General features: G+C 39.4%; 4 protein-coding genes and 1 non-coding gene across 11 annotated transcripts; 1 reads left to right on the top strand and 4 right to left on the bottom strand.

The window, feature by feature from the left end:
* Positions 1-10,788: 10,788 nt before the first annotated feature.
* Positions 10,789-14,240, top strand: LOC112085205 (probable mediator of RNA polymerase II transcription subunit 36b). 5 transcript variants are annotated; one of them, XR_002898765.1, is made up of 4 exons: positions 11,407-11,833; positions 11,932-12,204; positions 13,336-13,507; positions 13,798-14,187. XR_002898765.1 is itself a non-coding variant. In XM_024154323.1 (3 exons), exons 2-3 carry the CDS (start codon positions 11,918-11,920, stop codon positions 13,367-13,369), a joined length of 321 nt encoding a protein of 106 aa, XP_024010091.1. In that variant the 5' UTR covers positions 10,789-10,911; positions 11,666-11,917; the 3' UTR covers positions 13,370-13,739. The 5 variants fall into 5 exon arrangements, 4 of the variants coding, with proteins under 4 accessions (XP_024010091.1, XP_024010090.1, XP_024010093.1 ...); XM_024154323.1 differs by lacking the exon at positions 13,798-14,187 and adding an exon at positions 10,789-10,911 and having other exon boundaries at positions 11,666-12,204; positions 13,336-13,739; XM_024154322.1 differs by lacking the exon at positions 13,798-14,187 and having other exon boundaries at positions 11,394-11,510; positions 11,666-12,204; positions 13,336-13,739.
* On the bottom strand, positions 13,328-15,517 carry LOC18014976 (GDSL esterase/lipase At5g08460). The gene is made up of 5 exons (XM_006396924.2): positions 15,134-15,517; positions 14,728-14,855; positions 14,390-14,629; positions 13,793-14,048; positions 13,328-13,564 (listed from the first exon to the last, which is right to left on the bottom strand). Exons 1-5 carry the CDS (start codon positions 15,492-15,494, stop codon positions 13,341-13,343), a joined length of 1,209 nt encoding a protein of 402 aa, XP_006396987.1. The 5' UTR covers positions 15,495-15,517; the 3' UTR covers positions 13,328-13,340.
* Positions 15,518-15,560: 43 nt separating this feature from the next.
* Positions 15,561-17,741, bottom strand: LOC18014975 (GDSL esterase/lipase At4g10955). Of its 3 annotated transcripts, none has more exons than XM_024154320.1 (4): positions 17,583-17,741; positions 17,152-17,253; positions 16,200-16,780; positions 15,561-16,120 (listed from the first exon to the last, which is right to left on the bottom strand). In XM_024154320.1, exons 2-4 carry the CDS (start codon positions 17,211-17,213, stop codon positions 15,696-15,698), a joined length of 1,068 nt encoding a protein of 355 aa, XP_024010088.1. In that variant the 5' UTR covers positions 17,214-17,253; positions 17,583-17,741; the 3' UTR covers positions 15,561-15,695. The 3 variants fall into 3 exon arrangements, with proteins under 3 accessions (XP_024010088.1, XP_006396986.2, XP_024010089.1); XM_006396923.2 differs by having other exon boundaries at positions 17,152-17,243; positions 17,583-17,730; XM_024154321.1 differs by lacking the exon at positions 17,583-17,741 and adding an exon at positions 17,477-17,534.
* Positions 17,742-17,931: 190 nt separating this feature from the next.
* On the bottom strand, positions 17,932-20,519 carry LOC18014974 (UDP-glucose 4-epimerase 5). The gene is made up of 9 exons (XM_006396922.2): positions 20,213-20,519; positions 19,666-19,715; positions 19,396-19,531; positions 19,201-19,302; positions 18,879-19,106; positions 18,720-18,798; positions 18,546-18,628; positions 18,316-18,407; positions 17,932-18,195 (listed from the first exon to the last, which is right to left on the bottom strand). Exons 1-9 carry the CDS (start codon positions 20,396-20,398, stop codon positions 18,108-18,110), a joined length of 1,044 nt encoding a protein of 347 aa, XP_006396985.1. The 5' UTR covers positions 20,399-20,519; the 3' UTR covers positions 17,932-18,107.
* Positions 20,520-25,217: 4,698 nt separating this feature from the next.
* On the bottom strand, positions 25,218-25,324 carry LOC112085733. Its single transcript, XR_002899032.1, has one exon. It is a non-coding gene; the product is annotated as a small nucleolar RNA R71 (small nucleolar RNA).
* Between the last annotated feature and the right edge of the window lie 148 nt (positions 25,325-25,472).

Below are 25,472 nucleotides of genomic sequence, written 5' to 3'. Positions count from 1 at the left end.
TGGCCAGCACTTCCACCCGCGGCCAACAAGCAATTTCCCGCGTTCAGGAGCATCCCGACTGCGGCAAACCACCCATTCCCCGCGTTCAGAGCACTCCCGACCGCGGCCATCAACCTCCGAGCCCAAAAAGCCCATTTCTGAAGCCCACATTTGGAGAAACCCTAAGTGACGTCCAGAGAGGTCTTGAGCACTATAAATACATGTCTTAGGAACCCTAATCGAAAGATATGCTATCTTTCTTATTGTTTTAGAATACTTTTAAGTTTTAGGTTTTAGGGAAAGAGAGATTTGTTCTCTTGAACCCTTGTTCTTTCTTTTTCAATTTCGGTTTCTATTCTACTTCTTAATACTATGTCTTTGATTTCGTTCATTATGTCTGAATAGTTTTATTGTTGGGATTAAGGGATTTTCGATGGGGACTTATATGTTCGATGAAGATTCCATGAGCTTTTGAGCCGAATCTTAGAACTTTTTCTTCTGAATTCGTTTTTACTGCATGAGAGTAGCGTCATGAACTACAATCTGATCCAGATGCTTGGTGACACGAAAGTGTTCATCAGGTATCAGATCTAGTTTGGGAGAGCAAAACAAACAGAGGAGTGGAAACCTACCTATGGGCGATTTGTGAATTAGGACGAGTCTTAAACATAATTCATCTCTTCTCTTCCAGGGCCAGAGTGCAAACCTACTGGTCAGGGTTGAGAGAGATAGTTGTCTATGATCACAACAGTGGCGTATTCATACGTCCGTGACTCCAGTTCGAAAAGTTTAAGCTAAGATCTTATCAAATTTCCTCTCTAGCAATGTTTTGAATCGTTCGTACCCCTGAGAAAACTTCCCTGAAACTCAACGCCTTCTTTTCCATTGATTTACACCGATTTTCTTTCAAGCTCTAGTTCAATATTGTCTTTCCGTTTTAGTAGATTTTCATTTAAGCATATGAATATCCGTTTTTATCATTTTTAGTCATTTTCGTTAAGTTTAGTTATTACGTCATTTAATTCCCGTATTCTCTGTTAATATTTCGTTTTTACATTTTAAACACACTACCAAACCCCTACAAAACTGTTTTTGTTCTAGACTTCTTTACTTTAACTTATTTTAAAGGCTTTTTGCAGGAAAAGATCCTCCTTCCCTGTGGATTCGATCCCTAAGTACTACAATCGATCAGCCGTGCACTTGCGGCTATTGATTTCATTTAGGGTAAAACTTGACACCCTCACCACAGCACACCATCAAGTTTTTGGCGCCGTTGCCGGGGAAGGCACGCGTTTTCTTTTCTGCAAAACCCCGAGAAAGGTTAGTAAATCGACTCTAGAACCCCGTTTTCTGCAATTTTCCATTTTTCGGTTATTTTGTTTCCATTTCAGAAGATATGGATCCTATAAATCGAAATATACAATATGAGGAAGGTTTCTATAACACTCCTCAAGCCACCAGACGCAGAGAGAAGCATCTACGCGATCTCTACGAAAAAACTCAAAGCGAAGACTACAGAACCTTCCAGAAGGAACCCTACGCACCTCAAATGGCAAACCCTAGATACTCTATGTATCGCCTACCTCACCAAGTTCTCCAGCAAGATGAGAACGTCCAGCTCAGCAACAGACTGAGTCAGCTCGAAGGTGTGATCAGACAATTCATAGAAGCTCAAGCAACCGCTACAACTGCTCTAAACGAAAGGCTTGATGGGGTATCAAAACTTTTCAATGAAAAAATCGATAACGTAGCCTCACAAGTCAATTCAATAGAGGAACGTGCAACCAAGGATGCAGCTATGATTGCTAACAGGTTCAACAGCATGGAGGAAGAGCAAGCAAAGCACAACTATGAGCTTCGCAACACCAAAAACAAAGTCATGGACTTGGATTTCAAGCTTGATGACGTGGACAAAGCCCTCAACGAAGCTAAGAACGAGTCTTATGACTTTACAGTCGAAGTTTCAGAGAAGGTGTACAAAGTCATCGACAAAACCGAAGAGCTTGACTCAACCATGGACAAAGTAGTCTATGCTCTTGATGAATTTGAAGAAAAGGTTGAGGAGATCATGCAAGGACTTGGAGATCAGATTCCAGCACCCAAAACTAAAGACTCAAGCCCAGAGAGGAAGTACATCAAGCCAGAAGACCCATGAGACCACCCAGGAGGCAAAGGAGGAAGCAACAACAGCAGAGCAGCTCGAAGACAAACTCCCGCGGTCGCGTTGGCTCCGACCGCGGCCAACAAGCGCTCCCCCGCGGTCGTGATGGGTCTGCCCGCGGCCCATGGTCGCTTCTCCGCGGTCACGTCACCTGCAGTCAAGGCTAACCGGAAAAACGTTCCAAAACAGTTCCGTTCAGCTCATACAAGCATCTGTACGTCTGGTACACCTCCTGGGATGACTAAACCACTCCATCAACAACTGGTTTGCTCCATAAGCACCCAAAGATCTGAAGAAAAGGACAAGTCATGGCCTTGCAACATGGCTTTGTCTTGTGAAGATGAGTATGAAGAACAATACTCTGAAGATGAAGAGTATGGGTTGTTTGTAGAGGATCCAAACGCAGGATATTCCTCAGAAGATGGCTCAGGAGAAATTCAATGGATCACCAACAACATCAGTAGAGAGAAGCTAATGGAGTTCAACAACGTAGTCAGGTCATTCCCTGCTCATTTAAGCTTTGATACAATCTGGAAACTTGGTCGTTTGCAAGTCTTTTTCAGGTACTGCAAGGAGTCTAAAGAGGATATCCATAGATACTTTATGAGAGCTCGATACATGACAACACCAGAAGCAGCTGTCTATGCGATTCACCTCAAAAATCCGGAAGACTGCAGCCACTACACCAACAGAATCAGCAAAGAAAAGCTCGATGAATTCAATGATGTAGTTCGAAATCTGCCTGAAGAAATCACGTTTGCCAAAATTTGCAAGGACTTTATGATAGGCCACTACTTCTGTGAGAGCAAAGAATCAATCCCTGAGATAGAAGACTTGTTCAATCATGCCAGAAGAGGTAAACCTGTTCGAACAGTTCACAAAATAGAAGGTGTAGGTCAGTTTCTTATCTCTTGTTCTATTAGAGGAGAAATGTTTAAAAACATGCTATGTGATTCTGGAGCTTGTCTTAACATGATGTCCAAGGCAATTGCTTTGAGACTTGGTATTAGACACCTGCGCAGGACTAGAGCAAAGATTAGTCTAGCTGATGATTCAAATGCAACACCTCAAGGAATAGCTCATGAAATTCCTTTGAGAATAGGAGATTGCATTGTGCCTGTCGACTTCTACATTGTCGAGACGAGAGATGCAACATATTCAGTGATTCTGGGATGGTCTTTTCTAGCAACTTCTGGAGCTATAATGGACTGGCCAAACCGGAGGATTTCATTTGCTAATATCGACAAAGATGTCTTCACAGAAGCTGTTCCATACAACAGCAAGGCAGGAAAACGTTCTGCAACAGAAGAATTTGAAGAAGAACTTTGGAGTGACGAAGAACCTGCTAGGCAAAGCAAGGAGATGTCGAAAAAGACTTGTCTGAGGACAAGGTCTTCTTCATTGGAATAAGTCACGTCCAACACCAAAAGTCGAGCTAAACGACTTAAAACAGAAGCGCTTAATGGGAGGCAACCCATTTAGGTATTGTTTTCTTTAGAATTTTTCTTTCTTTTTCTGTTGATCTATTTATTTTTCTTAGTTTCAGGTGTTTCTTATAAAACAAAAAGCAAAAAAAAAAATCAAAAAACCAGAAAAAAACCAAAAAGAAGGATGGTACCTGACTGCTCGGCCCAGCAGGAACCAAGGAGAAGCAGGAAGAGGCCGCGATATAAGCCCCCGCGGTCGCAGGTGTTCGAACCGCGGGAAACCTATCATCGACCGCGGTCGCGTAGTCCTGACCGCGGCCAAGCAATGGTTCGCCGGGGTCGTGCAGCCCCTGACCGCGGCACTTGGTCGTTGAGATCCAAACCCGACCCAAACCACCCCTTTCACCTCATTTCACCTCACCAATCACCCTCCACCTCATTCATCACCTTCCACCACCTTCATCACCACCTAATCACCTTCCCAAACCCCTTCGAATGAATCCGGTTCATCTCCACCAGCATCCCGGATCCAGGTAAGTTCTCATTGTCCTTACCAATTCGATTATCTATGCATCTTTCTCATCCAATCTCGACTTGTTTCACACTGAGGACAGTGTGATTTAAGTCTGGGGGAGGATTTCATCCCTTTCTAACCACTTTTCTTTCATGAGTCTTGCATTATCTACACTTTTTGCATTTTCCTAAAAGTTTTTCAAAATCGGTTTTCAAAAAAAAATACGTTTTAAAGGGAATGGTGAACATGAATCAATGATAGTTGACTGTGTGCTTTAGACTGTTCCTAGTGATTTGCTCATTCATGATTTAGGACTAGACTAGGCGGTAGCTAAGCACATTTGAAACGAAGTTCCCCAGAGGAATTTGAATGATTTCGATTTAGATGAAGGGATACACTAGCTCTGTTTTATTTGGACTTAATTTGGACTTAATTTTCTCATTGAAGCATTAGACCAGGGAAACGAATCATACATTCAGGACTCTTTTATCCTTTTACCACTCTCTGTTGATCCTGAATGGCTAGTTCATCTTTAGCTAGTTCCCCACCTTAACCAATCCTCTTTCAAACCACATGCACTCTTGTTTTCTATTGTCTTATATGCAGATAAGTGCAAAAACGTTGGAGAGAAAGAGGAACGACGCAGTTTTCAGTCACAAAGGACAAGACCTGCGATTTGCCGGAAAAGTTCCCGGAAGGATTCAACACAAGAGGAAGCTCAGTTTGCCTTAGAAAAATCTCAAATTTTGGTACAATCTCATCCTCTAGTCTCTCTCTTTAAAAGGCACATTTCCTTTCCAAAAAAAAAAATCCGAAAATAAGAAAAGGAAGGAAATAAAAGCCAAAGAGAGTCTAGAGAGGTCGAATTTTAAGTCCCAAGGCAACTGGAGTTCAATTTTATGGAGTTTTGGAGATTGTTTTCTGATTCCCGGAAAGAATCTAAGTCTGGGGGAACAACTGTTTACAACAAAGGAGGAAGGATTATGCAACAACATTTGGCAAGAAGAAATGACTGAAAATTGTGGTCATCAACAGGTCCTTATCTCTCTTGCGGTTTTGCATATTATCTTGCATCCTCCAGATCTTCAGGTAACCCGAAACACTTTAACTCCACCACTTAAATAGCCCTTTAATGCCAAACGCCGTCTACCCTGGATGATGTCTTTAATGAGAACTCACTATTGAACTTAATGAATGTAGAGAGCTAGTTGACTGGAATCAAGATTTATATTGTTTAAGTTTTGCATGACGGAAAAAGTGGACTAGTATCTCTTGTGCATTGGTGAGAATTTTCTAGACTAAGTTGTGGATTGATGCACTATCTTTGGTCCTAGTTTAGAGTTCATGTCTATGAGATTTGTGCATTCCCTATTTTTGTTTTCACTTAACCAGTTTAGGCTTTTACTTTGTTTGAGGACAAACAAAGGTTTAAGTCTGGGGGAGTTGATAACACCGTATTTTGACCACTTTTATGGATCGTTTTGAAATATTTTTTCTATGTTTTTAATTGCTTTTAAGTAATTTTATCACGTTTTTCTAGTATTTGTAGTTCCAAGACTCTTTTCAGGAAACTTAGGGAAAAGCTTAACAAAATGGATAGAAAACCAGATTTCAGCTCAGAGTCAAACCGTCAGAAGTTCACCCCTGATTGAAGGCCTTCTCACCGTCTGATCCAGCTCAAATTTGGAGACCTTAAATATGGAAGTATCAGCTTTCCAGTGCACTTTACAGCTTGGCAATCCAACGGTTCAATCAAAAGATACGCGAAGAGCAAGATGTCCCGTAAACCAGCTGGTCAGCACTTCCACCCGCGGCCAACAGCAATTTCCCGCGGTCAGGAGCATTCCAACCGTGGCAAACCACCCATTCCAACCGCGGCAAATTTGGAGACCTTAAAGATGGAAGTATCAGCTTTCCAGTGCACTTTACCGTGGCATCCCAACCGCAGCAAATTTGGAGACCTTAAAGATGGAAGTATCAACTTTCCAGTGCACTTTACAGCTTGGCAATCCAACGGTTCAATCAAAAGATACGCGAAGAGCAAGATATCCCGTAAACCAGCTGGCCAGCACTTCCACCCGCCGCCAACAGCAATTTCCCGCGGTCAGGAGCATCCCAACCGCGGCAAACCACCCATTCCCCGCGGTCAGAGCACTCCTGACTGCGGCCATCAACCTCCGAGCCCAAAAAGCCCATTTCAGAAGCCCACATTTGGAGAAACCCTAAGTGACGTCCAGAGAGGTCTTGAGCACTATAAATACATGTCTTAGGAACCCTAATCGAAAGATATGCTATCTTTCTTATTGTTTTAGAATACTTTTAAGTTTTAGGTTTTAGGGAAAGAGAGATTTGTTCTCTTGAACCCTTGTTCTTTCTTTTTCAATTTCGGTTTCTATTCTACTTCTTAATACTATGTCTTTGATTTCGTTCATTATGTCTGAATAGTTTTATTGTTGGGATTAAGGGATTTTCGATGGGGACTTATATGTTCGATGAAGATTCCATGAGCTTTTGAGCCGAATCTTAGAACTTTTTCTTCTGAATTCGTTTTTACTGCATGAGAGTAGCGTCATGAACTACAATCTGATCCAGATGCTTGGTGACACGAAAGTGTTCATCAGGTATCAGATCTAGTTTGGGAGAGCAAAACAAACTGAGGAGTGGAAACCTACCTATGGGCGATTTGTGAATTAGGACGAGTCTTAAACATAATGCATCTCTTCTCTTCCAGGGCCAGAGTGCAAACCTACTGGTCAGGGTTGAGAGAGATAGTTGTCTATGATCACGACAGTGGCGTATTCATACGTCCGTGACTCCAGTTCGAAAAGTTTAAGCTAAGATCTTATCAAATTTTCCTCTCTAGCAATGTTTTGAATCGTTCGTACCCCTGAGAAAACTTCCCTGAAACCCAACGCCTTCTTTTCCATTGATTTACACCGATTTTCTTTCAAGCTCTAGTTCAATATTGTCTTTCCGTTTTAGTAGATTTTCATTTAAGCATTAGAATATCCGTTTTTATCATTTTTGGTCATTTTCGTTAAGTTTAGTTATTACGTCATTTAATTCCCGTATTCTCTTTTAATATTTCGTTTTTACATTTTAAACACACTACCAAACCCCTACATAACCGTTTTTGTTCTAGACTTCCTTACTTTAACTTATTTCAAAGGCTTTTTGCAGGAAAAGATCCTCCTTCCCTGTGGATTCGATCCCTAAGTACTACAATCGATCAGTTGTGCACTTGCGGCTATTGATTTCATTTAGGGTAAAACTTGACACCCTCACCACAGCTTTAGCTTCCGTGTGGTTTTTAGCTTCCAAACTTGCACCTTGAGTAAAATACTCGGTCCCTGAAGAGGGGGTTCACAAGTTAGACGAGAGAGGCCTCTCGCGGTTAGATAGCCTGACTTGACCGTATAGGTACCAGATTTGGTCAAAGGCCAGCTATATCCATCCCTCGAGATTGAAAGGCTCGGACGTATTCCTTGGATCAGGCTAATTTCTTCCGGAGGGAAAAGTTCTCTTAAAAGCTCCAACTTCCACTGTTTGGATTCGAAGTCGATCAAGGAATTAACATATAGTAGGGGTCTCTCGTGGATTGGAGACCTTTAGGAGGTCGAGCTGGTTAGTCGGGGATCCATGGTTCTGACCACACACAGGTATCGAACCCTGATCCAATAGTCTTGCGGATATTAGACCGCAGAAGTGATTGCGCCGCCATGATGCTTCTCCATCCGTATGATGGCCGGTTCGAGGTACTAATCTATAAAGAATTGCAGTATTTATAGTATCTCCCTTTCAAGAACCGACTTAGCAAAGAGTTGGGGAATCTCAAGAGCCTCCATAGTTGTTTCCCAAGTAGAGCGAGATTAAAATCTCCAAGATCACGGAAATCCAAGCCGCCTTCCTCTAGGCTAGTTCAAATCTTATCCCAAGCTATCCAGTGGATCCCCCCATTATCTGCTTTGGTACTCCACCAAAACTTGGAGATAGCGCTATTCAGCTTGGATATAACGGCTTTCGGAAGAAGAAAACACGACATAACATAAGTCGGAAGAGCCTGAGCTTGGGATTTAATAAGAACTTCCTTGCCACCTTTCGATAATAATTTGGCGGACCATGAATTGATCCTAAGCTGTAGGCGGTCGCGGACAAATGAGAACACTTGAACTTTGGATCCATAAATCTTTTCAGGGAGACCTAAATACATTCCCATTCCCCCTTCTTGGAATATACCTAAGGTTGATTTAATCTTTGATCTCGTAAGTGGGGGAATATCATTTCCAAACATAATAGAAGATTTTGCATAGTTAATCCTCTGCCCCGAGGCCTCATCATAAGAGTGGATAATGTCAATCACTGTTTTTGTTTGAGTCGTATCCGCTTTGCAGAAAAAAGACTATCGTCAGCGAATAAAAGATGAGATGTGGCCGGACTTGCTCTAGCTATCCTGATACCTTAAATTGTTCCTGAATTTTCCGCTTGCTTGAGTTGAGCTATCAATGCTTCGGTACACAGGATGAACAGATGTGGAGAAATAGGATCTCCCTGACGGATTCCATGAGAAGGTTTAATGTGGCCTTTCGGGACACCATTAATCAAAACTCTATATGAGACAGAGGTTATACAATTCATGATCCAGCCCACCCATTTAGGGTCAAATCCCATTTTGTCCATCAAAACTCTAAGAAATTCCCACTCCACCCTATCATAGGCTTTGCTCATATCCGTCTTGATAGCTACGAATTTCTTTCGACAAGCAGGATTGGATCTAAAAGCATGGAAATTCTCTTGCGCAATAAGGATATTGTCGGTAATCAATCGACCAGCAACAAAAGCCGATTGAGTCTCGGAAATGAGATCCGGAAGGAACCGTTTCAGGCGAATACTCAAAAGCTTGGAGACAACCTTGTACACCACGTTACATAGACTAATGGGCCTAAACCCAGCCATCTCCCGAGGCTTATCCCCCTTAGGAATTAAGCATATATTCGTTTCATTCAACCTGTCATCGAAGCTGCTTGTCTGGAAGAATTCTTTAACCGTAAAGACCAGGTCATCCTTAGTAGTGTCCCAGAATCTTTGAAAGAAAAAAGTCGTCATCCCATCTGGTCCAGGAGATTTGTCCGGATTAAGTGAAAAGAGAGCCCGTTTCACTTCCTCAACTGAAACTTCTCTGGTGAGGGCCTCATTCATTGAAGCCGTGACAGACACGAGAACGTCCCGGAGCACACCTTCCACGTATACTGAAGACGAGGAAGTGAAGAGGGTTTGAAAATACTCAATCGCAATCTTTTCTATTCCCTCTTCATTATCAATCCATTGTCCATGTAGGTCTAGAAGACCTAGAATTCTGTTTCTTGCCCTCCTTTGTTTAGTTGTAGCATGGAAGAACTTGGTATTTTTATCACTCTCTTTTAGCCATAAGGCTCTACTCTTCACTCTCCAAAATTTTTCCTCTTCTAAATAAGCGATACTTAGATTTCTCTTTAGCTCCAAGAGGGCTTCCGCGGAGGAGTTCTCATCATTATTAGCTTGATCAATCTGCTCTTGAAGTTCGAGGATGAGTTTTTCCGAATTGGATTTTATACTTTTCTTCCAAAGGGAGATCTCTCTTCTACAACTCTGAATACGACTAACAATCGACGGATGTGGGGCTCCTTGGTGGGGTTTCCATCCATTATTCACAGCTTCTTGAAAGCCTGGTTTACCTAGCCATCGCTTATCAAAAATAAAGCTACGACGTAGTTGCATTGGCTTGTCTGAAATAGTGATAAGGAGAGGTCTGTGATCAGAAGCCCACATCTTCATGTATTCCACATGGGTGTGGGAAAAGACATTATGCCAATCTTCATTTCCCATAGCTCGATCTAATCCACACCGTATTAGACCGTTTCGACGACGACCAGCCCAGGAGAATTGATTTCCGGTAAAAGGGAAATCGATAAAGCCACAACAATTAATCATGGCTCGAAAAGGGAAGAAAGATGATTCAGAACAACTTTTACCACCACATTTTTCATGATTACCGGTAATTTCATTAAAATCACCCACAATGAACCACGCACCAACGTGAGTAGTACTAATTCTACTTAATCTCTCCCATACGTATTCACGGTTCTTAACAACAGGATCACCATAAACATAGGACATAAAAACACGGTTTCCATCAATAATAGTCTCAATATCAATCAAGCGAGCATTAGAAAATAAGATCCTAACCGGATAGTCTTTAAAATACATAAGAGCTAACCCACCACTAGTACCCTCAGGTTCAACAGTGTGGAGGTTATCAAAACCAAGAGTTACTTGCATATTTTGCAGAAAAAAACGGTCATTCTTTGTCTCAGCTAAAAATAAGAAACCTGGAGCGTATCTCCTACACATCTCTTCCAGTCGACGGGCTGTTGGTCTTGCTCCCGCCCCTTGGCAGTTCCACGCGATGGTACTCTTCTGGGACCCCACCAAACCTACAAGAGTACGAGACGGTAAAGCTGAGCAAGACACACGAGAATCTGAACTTTTATGAGTAAGACAAGTAATAGAAACAGTCTCCTCCTTACGAGGGAAATAGTTATTGATACTTGATTGGTTTCCTTTGCCGGTTTGATGTTCGGTTTGCATGTTGACCACTTTGCCGGTATGATGTTCGGTAAAAATCTAACTAAAAAGCTTAGAATCTACATCTATTGTCGGCTTCGTAGTTTCCCTCGTCGTAGACTCGTAGTGCTCTGTACGTCCAGCTTCATCGCCGTCTTTGTCAAACCTCGCCATCTCCGTCCAGCTTCCATCCATTCAAATCTCTCTTATTCGCCATAGATTTCAGCATTGTAAGCCTTACACTGATTTTCGATTTAATCATGGTTTAGAACTAGTCAACTAGGAATTGGATAGATGCAAAGGATTTGACAAATTTGGGTTTGAATTTCACCATTTTTCCCATAGATTTAACTACTTATTGCATTTGATTTTAGCGTTTACAGAGACGTAATGATTCTGTGTATAATTTTGGAAATATCGCGACTTAATCTGTATGGAATTAAGTTAGAAACAAAAGACGTTATGATTCTGTGTGTAGGTCAAAACGTGGATTTGTTGTTTCTTAGACCACGTTCATCCGGGGGTCATTTGGGGTTTATGGCTCGGATTCCTATGCAAAATAGATTTTTTAAAAAAGGAAAAAAGTTCAAAGGGGAAGAACCGGTTCATCCCAGTGAACATGATGATACCGTTTCTTTGTGACGTGGCAGAATTGAACAAAAAAATGTGTAATTTTGAGGGAGAAATTTTTTTTCCTCGCGCAGAAATCATTTTTGTTTCTTCTTCTTTCTTCTGTTCTTGTCGTCTTCTCCCATGATTTTTAATCAATCGGAACATCCGTAAAATTCACCAGTGGTTGAATAATCCGAGCATCAGTATCCAAGGGAAGGTAACCATTATCAAGTTAATTTTGGATCTTCGATTCGAATTGGCTTGGCTAGGTTAGGTGGTTTAGAGATTGTGATTCGTGAGCTTAATATCTGGGAAAACGATTCAAGTAGATGGTATTTGTTGACGATAGCAGATGCGTTCTTATTAATACAGGAGGGGTTAAATTTCTTGTAGAAGCGGCTAAAGTTGGTTGAAGCAGGAGTGATTCCATCACGCCAGTCACCGAAACTGGTTCGATTCCTTTGTATGTGGAGCTTCTCTCGGGACGAGATCCCATGGGAAAAGAAATTGCAGAAGATGTGTTCTGTATACTAGCTGTAGGTGAGGGTAATGCTGTTTTGATAGCTGAACAACTGGTGATGATCTTGAGAGAAGGAGATAGTGAAGCCAAATTTACGGTTTCTGATGTGTTGTGACAGGAGAATCTCTGTTCAGAATGAAGATGGAACAAAGACTGAAACAGGTGGAACCACAGTCTCTCATGTGTCTGATCTAGTTGGCCCTGTTTTCCTCAAAACAGGTGGTCATTTTGTGATCTCAATTAAGGCAAACTGTAGCGACTCAACGGTTCCAGCAGAAGCTGTGTTTCAGAGCGAAGTGAAGAAGCTGCAACAGGAGGAATACAAGCCAGCAGAGCAGGTGACGCTCGAGCCATACAAGCTGGTTGATGCTTTGATGATCACGTACACAAGGTAATGCTGATCTTTTATTTACAAATTTACAAATCCTGTTTTGATAGCTGGAGAGTTTGGATGCTGGGTATCCCTTAAATGTGTATCTTTTCAATGTTTTGATGAACAAATTTGTAAAGATGGCTTTGCCAAATGAATTATAACTGGATAGCCTTAGCCGAGTCGGTTTTATTACATTTATGAAAACTCAAAACCTATCTTTACTCATTGTTGTTATCTATCATCTTAGTTTCCTCCTCTTTCACATTTGCTTCCTCCTCTTTCACGTTTGCTGAATCAGTAACCTAGCTCTATAAACATAAAACATAATCACGATCAAGAACAAGAAGTTAACCAAATTAAAATATTTTTTTTTTAAAGAACCTTTATGAAGTTCACCAATGGAGGTAAAAAAATTCATAGGATTCTAAACTTTTAAATTCTCACTATTTACTATTTTAAAATTCTAAAGAACCCCTTCATGGGGTTTACTAATGGACCTGCTCTTAGTGTTTGAGTCCATTGTTTGTTGAAAGCAAAAACGTGGATAATGTATGCTATGAATCTAAGACTAATACAGAGTTGAGTTGCGAATGTCGTAGGTAGTGATGCATAAATAGCATAAATCACAGACATTGGCCAATTAGAATCAAACTAAATTGATTTAGATTTTTTATATCCAGTATCGTTGGTCATAGTTACGAGTCCCATTTGATTTGTTCACCTTTTTATTTTATTTTTGCCATGTAAAGGTTAATGCAAGGCGTGTTATGTTTGAGCTAGATCATCTTCAAATTTCGAATGTTTGAGCTTTAAATGTACGTATAGTGTGTTCTAGGATGTCGTTTTATCAGCTTTCTGTGTCTAATAATATTACTTTCTGTTTCATGCGGGCCACTTACGCAAACATACAATTAAATTGAGCCCAACGTTGTAAAAAACTATTTAACTTGAACTCGAAATCTCTTTTATTTATTTTCTTCTCAACCACGTACTTTCTATCAAGTAAAAAAAGACCCCACAGTTTTTTCGTTTTCCGGAATCAACCCCATAGCTTTTCTTTTCCTACTAATGTACTGTGGGCCAAATTTCAAAATGCAAAGCTCATTTACAGTATGTTTCTTATGTGCATCTTTTTCCTTTCACTCTCAGCTGGTTCAAGTATGAAGCATTGTCTCTAGGTTAGTCGGGTAACACATGTCCACGTGGCGACCATTCCATACATTGTCCGCGAGGATGGCGTTAACGGCGTCTGTAGGATGAAACTGGTCCCACCAGAGATGTCCGGTGGCGTCGGGGCAAGCCATCTCCGGCGAGATGCACGGTAGCCATCCCTTGTACCTCCCTAGCCCACAACACGCCTCCGTCGTCTCATTAAAACCTGACCACAAAACACACACAACTAAGATTTAACAAGACTCTGAGAAGTCTCTTTAGCAATTACAGGGTTCCAAGATGATCATATAGCCTATGGACACTGGCAGAGAACTCTCAATCTATATCTTAACGAGTTCCCAAGAGAATGCTATATACGAAATTATAATGTTCTGTTGTTACCAAGCAAAGTCCTTTTGTAATATGAGAACTGAGATGGAATTTTGTTGCTTACCGTAGAGTTGGTGGTTCTTGAGGATGTCCATTGCGCTTTGGAAGACGTCGCAGTAGATAACGGATGCGCCTGGAAGCTCACGGTTGAGCTGGTCTACAGTGTATCTCATGACGAAGTTGGATTCCACGATCATGCTGTTCACGTCTTCTGCACATTCTCCGTTCTGGCTCTTGTATTTCCACAGGTAGTACGGTGCACAGCCTATCGGTGGCAAACCCATCACCACCATCCTCCTAACCTTGACATTGTACAAGGTCTGAGAAAACAAAACATAGTAATTCTCTTATTGGTGAGATCAAAGGATGATATATAACCCAATGACGAGGAAATTACACATGTCTCAATGATCTTTAGGCTATCAATATGCAGCTTTAAGAGCTTTCAGATACCATTCAGGATTCTACAACTGTACATATGACTCAATGATCTCTAGGTTGTGTTTTGAATCTCTACATAGGCGTGTAATGATCAGTTCAAAAGCTTTCATTTTTATGGCGTTTGGCTATTAAACAGACGCTAGGACTAAGAATCCTACTTTTTTGTCCCTATAGCATCTCAACCACGAGTAGACACATAAAGATTGACTAGAAATCTAACCTTGAGCTCCTGTCTCATATTGGAAGCCAAGAATTGATTGAAAAGCCATGGAGAATAGACATTCTGCACGTTGGAGATGTTTCTAATGTAGAAATGTATGTAGTCATTCACTCCAATCGATATGTAGAAAACCGAGTTTGAGACCAGACGATTAGAAGCTTCTTCCCCAATGGTCAGTATCATCTGCTGGAATGTATCGACAAACTGCTCAACCTGCATCGCAAACGAAACCCGCTGGCCCTGAAACGGAAAGATTTCACCACAAGAGTTAAAATACTCGAAGATAGTATACAGAAAACGAACTCAAAAGACTGAAAAATTGAGATTTAAGTATATACCAACTCGGATCCACTAGACAAGATGATTCCAGCACCAGCTGATGCGTAGTTCACGCCTTGAAACATGTCTTCAACAGTCCCAGATTGTGAAAGATAGCTAGGAACGAATGGGAGGCCTAGACGATTAGCTGCTCACAGGATTTGCAGTTGACAATAACCAATTCTCAGTCTCTCTATATCTTTCTTTAAAAGTAACGAAGAACATCAATGAACATGATAACAAAAAGCCAAAATTCTCAGTTTCTATGCAGATTCTAGGCACTATGTAGGATAAAGAAGTGTCGAAATCAAGAATTGTGGCGGAGTTTCATTTCGAAAGAATCAACTAAGAGCAAACGATTCTTGATACTAACACGGAACTCGTAATTGGAGTTAAACCCAGAAATAATTTGGGAAGAAATTTAACCTAGAAAATCGACGGGGATCCTCCCATTGCTAAACCTCCCAGTTGGCTGATGCGTGTCGAAATCTCTACCGTACGGAAGCCGATCTGCTCTCGCCAAGGTCCCAAGAAAGTTGTTAGTTCCACAATCTACAGATGAATCTCCGAAAACGAACAAAGCCGGTACAGGAGAATAAGACGACTCCGCCGCCGGAGATCGGGCCGTCGTGTGCGGCGGCGATGGAGGTATAAACGGCTTAATCGAGGAAGATTTCGATGGAGACGGAGCGATCCTTGCAGATAAGTGATGATGATCAGTGATCAATTTGGGTCTCGTGAAGATTATCAAAGCAGAGAAAACAAGAACGAAAATTTTGATCGACATTCTCTGGCGAGAGAGAGAGCGAAAGAGAAAGAGAGCGGGAAAATGTGAGTCGGTTTACAAGCTTCACCTAAATAAATACGTCGTCGTCTTATAGATCACTGAGCATTGTTCATTTTTTCAAGACACATTGAACCGGCTAAACCCGAAAGTAGAATCCGATTCCCGGTTAACTCGATTTTAAAACTTAAAAAAAAATTCCAATCACTTGTACTGGTAAACTTTGGTCTCAAACCTCTTATCCTCTCTCCACCATTGGTGAATCCCATGAGCTTCTTTAAAACATCTTGAAGAGCTCAAGTTCACAGTTAAAACCGAAGAAGGAATCAGATGAACCGGTCCTTCAGTGTTCTTTCCTCCACTCACAATATCAACCAGCAAACCGCCCAAAGAGTTCTGCGTCGCTAACCGCTCCACAAAACCGACCCCAATCTCCTCCATCTTTTCACGATGGTCGAAGTAACCGATATACTCCGAGCACAAATGGTCTCCGGGGTTAACATACAGCCTCGGAAACCAGTCGGATAAGGCGGCAAAAGAGTCTTGCGGCGCAGGTAATGCACGGTGGTTTTGGCTAACTTGTTGTGTAGCTTTCTTGGCTAGAGCAAGTCCAGCTGTGATCACACTTCCTGCACAGTCAAAAACCAGTCAAGTTTCTACACGGTTCAATACTAGAGCTTGTATGAATGACACTAAAGAGTTACTTACCTGCGATGCGAATCCCATGTTTGATCCTCTTATCTTTGATTTTTTCAATAGGAGGAGACAAGAAAGGCGGGTTAAAGGCGAAACACTCGAGGAAAACTCCGGTTCTAGCTATGATTTTACCGGTGAGCAATGCCATGGAAGCACCAAGAGAATGACCAGCAAGCCAGACACTCGAACCATCACCAAGAGAAGCAACCATGTTTCTCACGGCTTGGATAGCTATCTCAAACCGTGTTGTCGTGTGAAGCCCGTTTCTGATGACATGAATGTCTAGCTCGATGTCACGGGAGATAGAGTCCGCTTTGTTCACCGTTCCTCTAAACGCGATAACGAAACGCGGACTAAGTTCCAGGGATTTGGCGGTTTGAGAGTGCGGTTTGTTGTACTCGTAGATTCCACCAAATATGGAGTGATCCGCATCGTCAACAAGCTTACGAATGAGACGGAAACCGAAAAACTCAGACCATAGAGGAGATAGAGCTAATTCTGGACCTTCTCTTTGTAGCTGACGGTCACGCTCAGATACATAGATTCCTTGGACCAAAGAGGCAGCTACGGATCTCCTATGGTGTTCATTAGCCCTGAAGAATCAAGAAGAGCGACAAATTAACGAACAATGTTCGGATTCTTAAACACAAGTGCACAGTAAAACAGACAAAGCTCTAAACCAATGGTGCGAAAAACATTAGCTAACTTAACAACATTTCATGAACACAAAGATTCAGTTTTTTTTAAGCAAAACAAAACCTCAAAAGATTCAGAGAAGATTGAGAGGAAGATACAAACCAATCTATAGCTGTTAAGTGTAATGGCCCAGAGGCATAGCTCTAAACCAATGGTGCCAAAAAAAAATTAGCTAACTCAACAGCAATTCATGAACACAAAGATTCAGTTTATTTTTAGCAAAAAAAACCTCAAAAGATTCAGAGAAGATTGAGAGAAAAATACAAACCAATCTATAGAAGTTAAGTGTAATGGCCCAGTGAGGCTGAAATCATCTCTCTCACAGATCATTACTCCTTCCTCCTCCACTTTAGCTCTGAACTGAGAAAGCCTTAGCCATGGAAAAAGCAAGTGTTTGTTAGTAACATTCTTAAGAAATCACATGAAAAATCTCAATCTAAAACCCTGAAGAAGGCGATGCTGAGCTTTAATTAAACCCTAATCGTATAAATTAGTAGATTTTAACTCTACAGATAATTGCTCAACACCATTGAGATTCTAATCAACTCTTTTCAAAATAAGACTGTGTAATGCCTACAAAATAACAGCAAAACCTCCAAAACACAAGCTCGATCTAAGGAAACGATGTTGTCGAATTGAGAATCATATCAATCACAGAGACGAAACAATTCAGAAGAAACAGAATGAAGTTTGACGAACCTTGAGAATTGGGTTCAGATCTGGAGTTTTGGTTACTGTCACAGTGTGTGATGTTGGTTTGTAAAAGAGTTATTGGGAGGAAGAGATTGTGGGCTCATTACTTAAAGCTTCGGAAAGAGATACGTTTCAACTATGATATCGACTTGAAAACGACATCATCTCAACCTCAAGGTTGTTTTTGCCGTATAAATCTAAACATTTTGATTTGATCTTCTGTAACAAATTTGATATTGTATACTTTATATCTTTCTCTTTTGTCCAAGGTCTTTTTTTTTTTGCAAGGAATTTGTTTGTCCAAGGTCTTTGATCAAAAAACCTAGGAAAAAGAAAAACAAATCGCACCGACTGAAAATATAAATTGATCGATTGAAATCGTTATATGATAAAGTTATATCACTGATAATAATAGTACACAACTTCCCCCAATATTTTCCTAAAATCTGAATCTTTTTTATTCTTTTTTCTGTAAATTAATATTAGATAGAGACAAATACTATATTGAAAAAAAGGTTAAATAAGGAATTTTCAGGCTTCAGAGAAATCATATCCATAAGGATTATTACTAGCCCAGTTCCACAAGTCCCTGCACATTTCCTCTATCCCGTATTTGGCCCTGCATTGTTCCAATCCAAATTACGACTATTTTATTTCAAGTTATCTTCTTCTTTTGTCAAATTTATAAATACTTTTCTTTAAAGTTTTTATACATTAGATTAAAGAAATATGAACTTACTTCCAATTCAATTCACTTTCTGCTCTTTCCGTTGAGGCATAAACAACTTCAGCGTCTCCCTGACGACGTCCAGCCATCACCAGAGGGATTTTCTGATCAAGAATTTTTTTTTAACAAAATTATAACTTAAGTATAATCATGACAACAACATATATATGATCAAGAACACACACACACCAAAAAAAAAAAAAAAAGCTTTTAGATTCGAAAGAAAGCATTATGTTCTGTACCTTCCCAGATGCTTTTTCAAAGGCATCAACCATTTCAAGAACGGACGTTCCATTTCCTGTTCCGAGATTGTACACTTCACAAGCTGAATATAACACAGAGAGAGAGTTATACAGAGTTGAGTATGTTTCACAGTAGAGAAGAGAAAAAAAAAAAAAGAGTTATTATGATCATACCGATCTTGCATTCTTCTAGCTTACGCAGAGCGGCTATGTGTCCATCAGCTAAATCAATAACATGAATGTAATCTCGAACCTAAACAAGAAGACAATGAGATCAAAATGTATAAAAACTCTTCTTGTTTAATGAAAACATAAAGATATATAATTACATACCCCTGTTCCATCTTTTGTATTGTAATCATTTCCAAAGACAGTGAGATGAGGTCTCCTTCCAACAGCGACTTGTTGGACAAAAGGCATGAGGTTGTTGGGAATACCGCGAGGATCTTCACCAATGTCACCACTAGGATGTGCACCAACAGGATTGAAATACCTTAGCAATATGATCTTCCATTCTGGGTCGGATCGGTATACATCACGACAGATTTCCTCAATAAATAGCTACAAGAACCCAAAAAAAAACAATCATTGTTTCAAGTTCACTTTGTTCAGGTGGGTTTTGGATTTGAAAGCAAAAAAAGAAAGAAAAACTAACCTTTGTTCTTCCATATGGGTTCAATGCAGAAATTGGAGACTCCTCTGTGCAAGGAACTTCTTTTGGAGAGCCATAGACAGTGGCTGATGATGAAAACAAAAGCTGGAAACAGAGTTGTAAAATTGGCTAATCATGAGATCAAACCAAACACAAAAATAGAAAATGATTTGAGAAGACATGTGGTGCAGAAATTACATTTTTGCAGCCGTGTTGAGCTATAACTTCCAAAAGCGTAATAGTCCCAATGAGATTGTTATTATAATACAGCAAAGGCTTCTCTACACTTTCACCTACTGCTTTAAGTCCAGCAAAGTGTATCACTGCATCAAACCTGTAAGCAAATTTTATCAATAACACTGACATCCAATTATATGCACAACCAAATAAAATATTCACATCATTGATGATAAAAGTGTTAAAAGTATTATTTTTATTTAAAAAAAAAGGTTTTATACTCAATCTTACTTTGTTTCTGAGAAAATCTTCTCAAGGGCAGGTCTGTCCCGGAGATCCACCTAATGATAAACAATGAAGTTTTAAGAAATCATGATCCAAGAATATTCTTCTAAGTTCTGATAGTAATTAAACAAAACAATCCAAAATTCAACAAATGACAAGCTCTTGTTTTGTTATCTAGGCATAAAAACAACAAGATTATAAAATATGATTAGCATTCGTGAAAGGACATTCCACTTTCAGACAGATCAAGATAGATATTGGAATAATATTATTTTACTCTTTCATATGGTAAAGATATTTAATTCGAAATTATGAGTTTTCAACTACAAAACTAGCGAAATACCAATCAAATAAAAATCTTCAAAAATTGATATTTTATTCCGAGAATTTAGGTCCCAAAGAAACAGAAATCAATTGAGTGCTTAACATTTAACAAGTCAAATCATAAATCCAGATTTCATTTTGAATTCACAAATTAATCGAAATCAGTCTAAACGCAAAAATTCTTCAAATCATAGCCCTAGAAAGGTCGGAAAAAAAAAATTCACCGAACCTGGTGAAAGGAGAGGCGTTCACCGTGTTCGGCGGCGAGTTTCTTCACGCGCTCCAGAGAGACGACGGAGGAATTGTCGAGATTATCCACAACTACGGCGGAGTAACCGCCGATAAGCAGTTGAAGCACTGTGTGATTACCGATGTATCCAGCACCACCGGCTACCAAAACGTTTTTTGCCATCATCGTCTTTACGAATTTTTAGCGAAGGATTAACCAAAAATGAAGGAAGTGAAATCAATGATGTTTAATAGATTAAATGTTTGTTAGTTTGTGATCCAGCGGAAAAGGGTTTTAATATATAGAGAGAAAACGGTGATGGTTACGTGATTTTCATTTAACATGGAAATTTTGAATATAAAGTTATAAACTCTCTTGTTTGACAAAAAAAAAACTTAAAACGTAGATTTGCGTGACGCGTGGCAGAATCTGATGTGGATGTAGATAATATACGAGTGTTTCAGTTATCGAAGCTGTCCTTAAAGTTAAAACGTCTTCTTAATTAAGCTCAAGGAAATGGTAAATTAAGCTTTGTTTACTTATCAGCCAGACAATGAAGCAAAACCGTGGAATTGATTAACCTATCCACAAAAGTACGTTTAGAAAGAACAAAAATCCAGAAAAGTACGTTGGAAAAATGGAAAAACGACCGATATCTATCTCAATTATCCCAAATGGTGCAAATACATATCTGAGAAATTTACTTGCCCAAATTCATATTCGAACTTTTAAATTCTGGCCGATGTATATATTGACCCGTTTTTCTGTTAATCAACGGTCACATTCCATTAACGGAGAAGAATCTCGTACCAGTTGACACCGGAATGTAAAACGACGTTGTTTTAAAATTTTTTTTGTTCTTCTTAATCAAAACGACATTGTTTTGGTTTTAAAAAAATGAAAAATTTTCACCAAAATTAAAAATCTTAAACGTCAAATTACCTCATTTTTTTTCAGACCCAGAAGATTACATGTATCTCCATATTCAAAATAGGCTTCTCTTTCTTCTACCTCACTCGATTTCGATAATCTCTGTAAAACTCAATCCCTAATTCTGATTTTCTTCTGCTATCCTAAAACGACGAAAGAAATTATGTTGAAGAAGAAGCTAAATTTTGTTTTGAGTTTTCATAAATCAAACGACGTCGTTTTGATTTTTTTTATTCGCATTAATCAAAACTATGTCATTTTGGTTATTTTTTTTGTTCGCCATAATCAAAACGATGTCGTTTGGTTATTATTTTTCTTTGTTCACCTTAAATCAAAACAACGTCGTTTTGATTTTTTTTTGTTCTTCAATATCAATACGACGTCTTTTGGATTAATGAGAACAAAACAAAAATAATCAAAACGACGTTGTTTTGATTAAAGAGAACAAAATTTTTTTTCAAATGACGTCGTTTTATATTCTAGTACCAATTGTACAGTCGATGTGGCATAGGATTCTTCTCTGTTAACGGAATGAGACAACGGAAAACGAGTCAATGTATACATTCACCAAAAAACAGATAATTGAAGTATGAATTGTCCAAAATTTATTAGTTCGGGAATGAATTCGGGCAAGTAAATTTCTGAAGTATGTATTTGCACTATTTGGGATAGTTGATGTAGGTATTAGCCGTTTTCCCTTGCAAAAACATATATTCATTAGTACGCGTTTACTTATACCAAAAAAAAAATTATATTCATAAGAAATTTATATTTGTGTGTTTTTGTGACTAAAGCTTACAACTCATTGTGACTAAATTTGTTTGGCTCGTAGTTTCTGTCTGTATCCTCTCCACTTAGGCGATTAGGTAATAAGATACTTTTGTAACAGTTTAAACTCAGAAAATGATATAAAATTTTAACATTTTTACCCAAAAAAAAAAAAACTCATTGTGACTAAAGCTTATATTTGTGTGTTTTTGTGACTAAAGCTTAAATATTACATTGTTAATGTATTCAAACGATAAAGTTGTTCGAAAAAAACAATGAGTTGATTAGTAATAGAACACCAACTTTTATGTTTTTTTTTAGAAATATTCTTTGCGTTAAAAGTGTTTTTTTTTTTGTTTTTTTTTAAATATATTTTTTGGTCAATAAACTAATGTTCATTATTTTTAATTTCCGTAAAGTATTTTTGCTTTCATTGCAGTCTGCAGAAGACATTTCTCCATAAAATTGGGGGGTCACGAGATTTGAGAATATCTATGGATGTTAACTTTCCAAGTATGTTGTTATACTAGTAATTTTTATCTTTATCATTTATATCTTAATGCGATATACAGTATAATGGAGAATCTAGTTGATAATAAATCATACAATTAATTAAGAATGGCATCCGTATTTTTGGAAACTAAGTTTAGAAATCCAAAACTAACATGGATTTTGAAAAACTTTAATGATTGAATAGAAAAGAGAAATGTATAAAAAATATCAAACTCACATAAATTAAAAAACAAAATAGAGTAGAAAACATGAAATTTTATAAATAAATAAATAGGTTTAGCCATGAATAGTAGAAGCGAACCTTGACGTTGGTTTTGTTGATTTAGAGCATGATTATTGGGGTATGTTAGTGGGTCTCTTATTACTATTTGCTAATAAAACTTAATCAGTTAAGCTTAAAAAATTTTAGAGACGTCTCTTATTTGAGATCAATAAGAGACGATATCCAGAGACATGAAATCAGACAATTTGGTCCCTAACTATAGAACCCTTTCCGCTCTAATGCTCTGTTTTGCTGAGAATGGTTCGGTGCTTCGAGCACGTAGTATCTGGGAGGAGATGTTAAATAGCTCTTTCGTGCCTGATCTCTTTGTCATCTCAAAGCTTATCTCTGCTTATGAGCAGATTGGTTGTTGTAAGGGTTTATGCTCTGTTTCTATACTAAAGTCGAAACCTTTTTACCGGTTTTAGCTAGATTATCTCTCACTCTCAACTTTAGATCACTCGTGTGTGTTTGATGAAGATGTGTAAGTAAGAGCAGAAAGTAAATGACACAGGAGATTAGGAGTTTACGCCCAACACGGGTCGCTACGTCTCCCCGGAGAAGATCTCCGGAAGAATCCACTAAATCCTTTTACTCGAAATCGAGCCCTTTCACTCTCTGCAGTTCTTACACAAGACTATTGTCTCTCTTACAACTCAGGACTTATCTACTCTTCTTTATTTATCTATGAGAAGTTGATGAGTGGAGATTTTGACTCATTCTAACTTGTGTTTACTGATTGTTTTAGGAGTTTTTGGAGTCTTTTCAGGAAGTTTCAGGTGACTTAGAGGCCTTATCAAAGGATTGGAGTGTTTAGGAGGCATTGGAGCAAAAAGAGATGAATTTGAGCAATAAGGAGCTATTTCACACGTTTTTGGAGAAATCATCCCCGGAGCACCTGCTCCCGGTTTGGACCCTTCGTGGAGCACCTGCTCCAGACGGGAGAAATATAAGGAAAACATCTTTACCTAATCTCAAGCCGCGTGAAAGGAATAAAAGGAGTTTTTACTTCTACGCTTTCTTTTTAAATTTCCTGAACCATAGAGTTTTTACTTGTAAGCTTTTGGGAGAAGAAATCTGCTACACTTTGAGAAGAATTCTGAACCCTATTATCTCTTCTGCGATTTTAATTCATGAATTCCTTTCCATCTGTTTCTGTGTTTCTTTTCTCCATGTCTGAGTAGATCTCTTAGCTAGATTAAAGCGTTCAAAGGATTTCATGAGTTAGAGGATTAGATGCAAATAGGGCTTGATATCTATTGTCTTCACCATTGTTAGACTTAATGCTTAGGTTGAATTGATCACTCAATCTGCGATTTTAGGTTAATCTGTTCATCAAAAGTGTAATAGGTTGCTAGAATAAACATTGGTGAGCGATTTGTCCTTAGCCAACGACAGTTGAAGTTAAGGCAAATCGTGAACAGATCAAACCTGCTAGCTAATGCTTGTCTGCAATTTTCTAGGTTCAAACGACAGTTTAGGATTTAGGTTGTTAGACAAAGTTATCGAGATCACGACAGTGGATCGATAAGCTTTTCTGTTTGAGTTCGAGACTTGCGTTACACTTGTGCCCTTAATAGTCATCTGGTTCTTATCTCTGAAATTCCTGCGAATTGCTTTGGTCTAGTGCTTGTTTTAATTTGAATTTAAATCGTTGTTTGCCATTCTGTTTACTTTTTAGTTTTCAAAACAAACCATCTTTCGTCTTAGCTTTAATTCAATCCTCACAAATTCATAGAGTAACACTGGTCCTCTGGATTTCGAATCCTTTATATTACAACTACATCATTGTTCTATTGCAGTAGAAACTAGGAGTATATCCAGTCTGAATCAAATTTTGGCGCCGTTGCCGTGGACCAATTCGTTACCTTTGATTTTTGGTTTGAAATTCAGACTAAGGCTTTACTAATTTTTCTCTCTTGTTCTCTTGTTTGCGTGTGTTTCAGGTGTATGTCAAACATAACCACAAGGAGCAACTGCACCGATCTTGTTTCTTTGTCGAACACCGATCTAGCAAGAGTCGAGCGAGAAAACAGACGTCAAAGGCCTATTCAAGCCAACATGGGCGATCAAGGCAACAATGGCAACATGGCTGTCGAGGTTCAACAGCTTCGACAGCAATTGGAGCAGCTGCAAAAGGCGCAGCAAGACAGGGAGCAGCCACAGCCTGCTATTGGAGACAAGGACAGTCCGCACGCTTACTATCACAACAGGGATGCGATTGCTCCTCCAACCATTCAGAGGCAAGACTTTGAGATCAAACCTCAGCTGATCTCATTGGTGAAGCAGCACCTCTTTCATGGGCTTCCTGCTGAGATTCCGATGGACCACATCGAGAATTTTGAGGAGATTTGCAGCACGACTGGATCAAATGGGATACCAGCCGATTTCTTGAAGTGCAAGCTTTTTCCATTCTCACTTGCGGACAAAGCTTTGCGCTGGCTGAAGTCATTACCACCTGGGTCATTGACTACATGGGAAGAGTGCAGATCAGCATTTTTGGACCATTTCTACACTAAGGCCAAAACTGCAGCTCTGAAGAACAAGATCTCGTCGTTTAAACAGCAACCTGGTGAAGCTTTCTGCGAAGCTTGGGAGAGGTACAAGGAGAACCGAAGAGAGTGCCCTCACCATGGGTTCTCTGATGAGCAGATTCTGTCAACCTTTTATGATGGTGTCAACTGGGATTACAGGAATGCTTTGAATGCAGCTAGCAATGGCGATTTCATGACTAAGTCCAAAGAAGCTGCTTATGAGTTGATTGAGAACTTAGCTGCAAGCTCCAGC

This window comes from Eutrema salsugineum, unplaced genomic scaffold, assembly GCF_000478725.1.
Source record: "Eutrema salsugineum unplaced genomic scaffold, Eutsalg1_0 scaffold_3, whole genome shotgun sequence".
NCBI lineage: Eukaryota > Viridiplantae > Streptophyta > Magnoliopsida > Brassicales > Brassicaceae > Eutrema > Eutrema salsugineum.
The sequence above is the reverse complement of the archived record's forward strand: the minus strand, read 5'-3'. Positions and strand labels throughout refer to the sequence as shown.

What these genes read in the sequence shown, in the direction of transcription:
- LOC112085205 (XM_024154323.1), top strand. Translation starts at nt 11,918, where the DNA reads ATGTGTTGTGACAGGAGAATCTCTGTTCAGAATGAAGATGGAACAAAG. An exon ending in TTGATGATCACGTACACAAG is followed by an intron (nt 12,205 to 13,335) that starts GTAATGCTGATC and finishes TTTCACTCTCAG; the next exon opens with CTGGTTCAAGTATGAAGCAT.
- LOC18014976 (XM_006396924.2), bottom strand. Translation starts at nt 15,494, where the DNA reads ATGTCGATCAAAATTTTCGTTCTTGTTTTCTCTGCTTTGATAATCTTC. An exon ending in TGTCTAGTGGATCCGAGTTG is followed by an intron (nt 14,630 to 14,727) that starts GTATATACTTAA and finishes TTTCCGTTTCAG; the next exon opens with GGCCAGCGGGTTTCGTTTGC. An exon ending in ATATGAGACAGGAGCTCAAG is followed by an intron (nt 14,049 to 14,389) that starts GTTAGATTTCTA and finishes TTGTTTTCTCAG; the next exon opens with ACCTTGTACAATGTCAAGGT.
- LOC18014975 (XM_024154320.1), bottom strand. Translation starts at nt 17,213, where the DNA reads ATGATCTGTGAGAGAGATGATTTCAGCCTCACTGGGCCATTACACTTA. An exon ending in CACTTAACTTCTATAGATTG is followed by an intron (nt 16,781 to 17,151) that starts GTTTGTATTTTT and finishes TTGATTCTTCAG; the next exon opens with GGCTAATGAACACCATAGGA. An exon ending in ACATGGGATTCGCATCGCAG is followed by an intron (nt 16,121 to 16,199) that starts GTAAGTAACTCT and finishes TTGACTGTGCAG; the next exon opens with GAAGTGTGATCACAGCTGGA.
- LOC18014974 (XM_006396922.2), bottom strand. Translation starts at nt 20,398, where the DNA reads ATGATGGCAAAAAACGTTTTGGTAGCCGGTGGTGCTGGATACATCGGT. An exon ending in AAGATTTTCTCAGAAACAAA is followed by an intron (nt 19,532 to 19,665) that starts GTAAGATTGAGT and finishes ATTTGCTTACAG; the next exon opens with GTTTGATGCAGTGATACACT. An exon ending in CTCAACACGGCTGCAAAAAT is followed by an intron (nt 19,303 to 19,395) that starts GTAATTTCTGCA and finishes CTCTGTTTCCAG; the next exon opens with CTTTTGTTTTCATCATCAGC.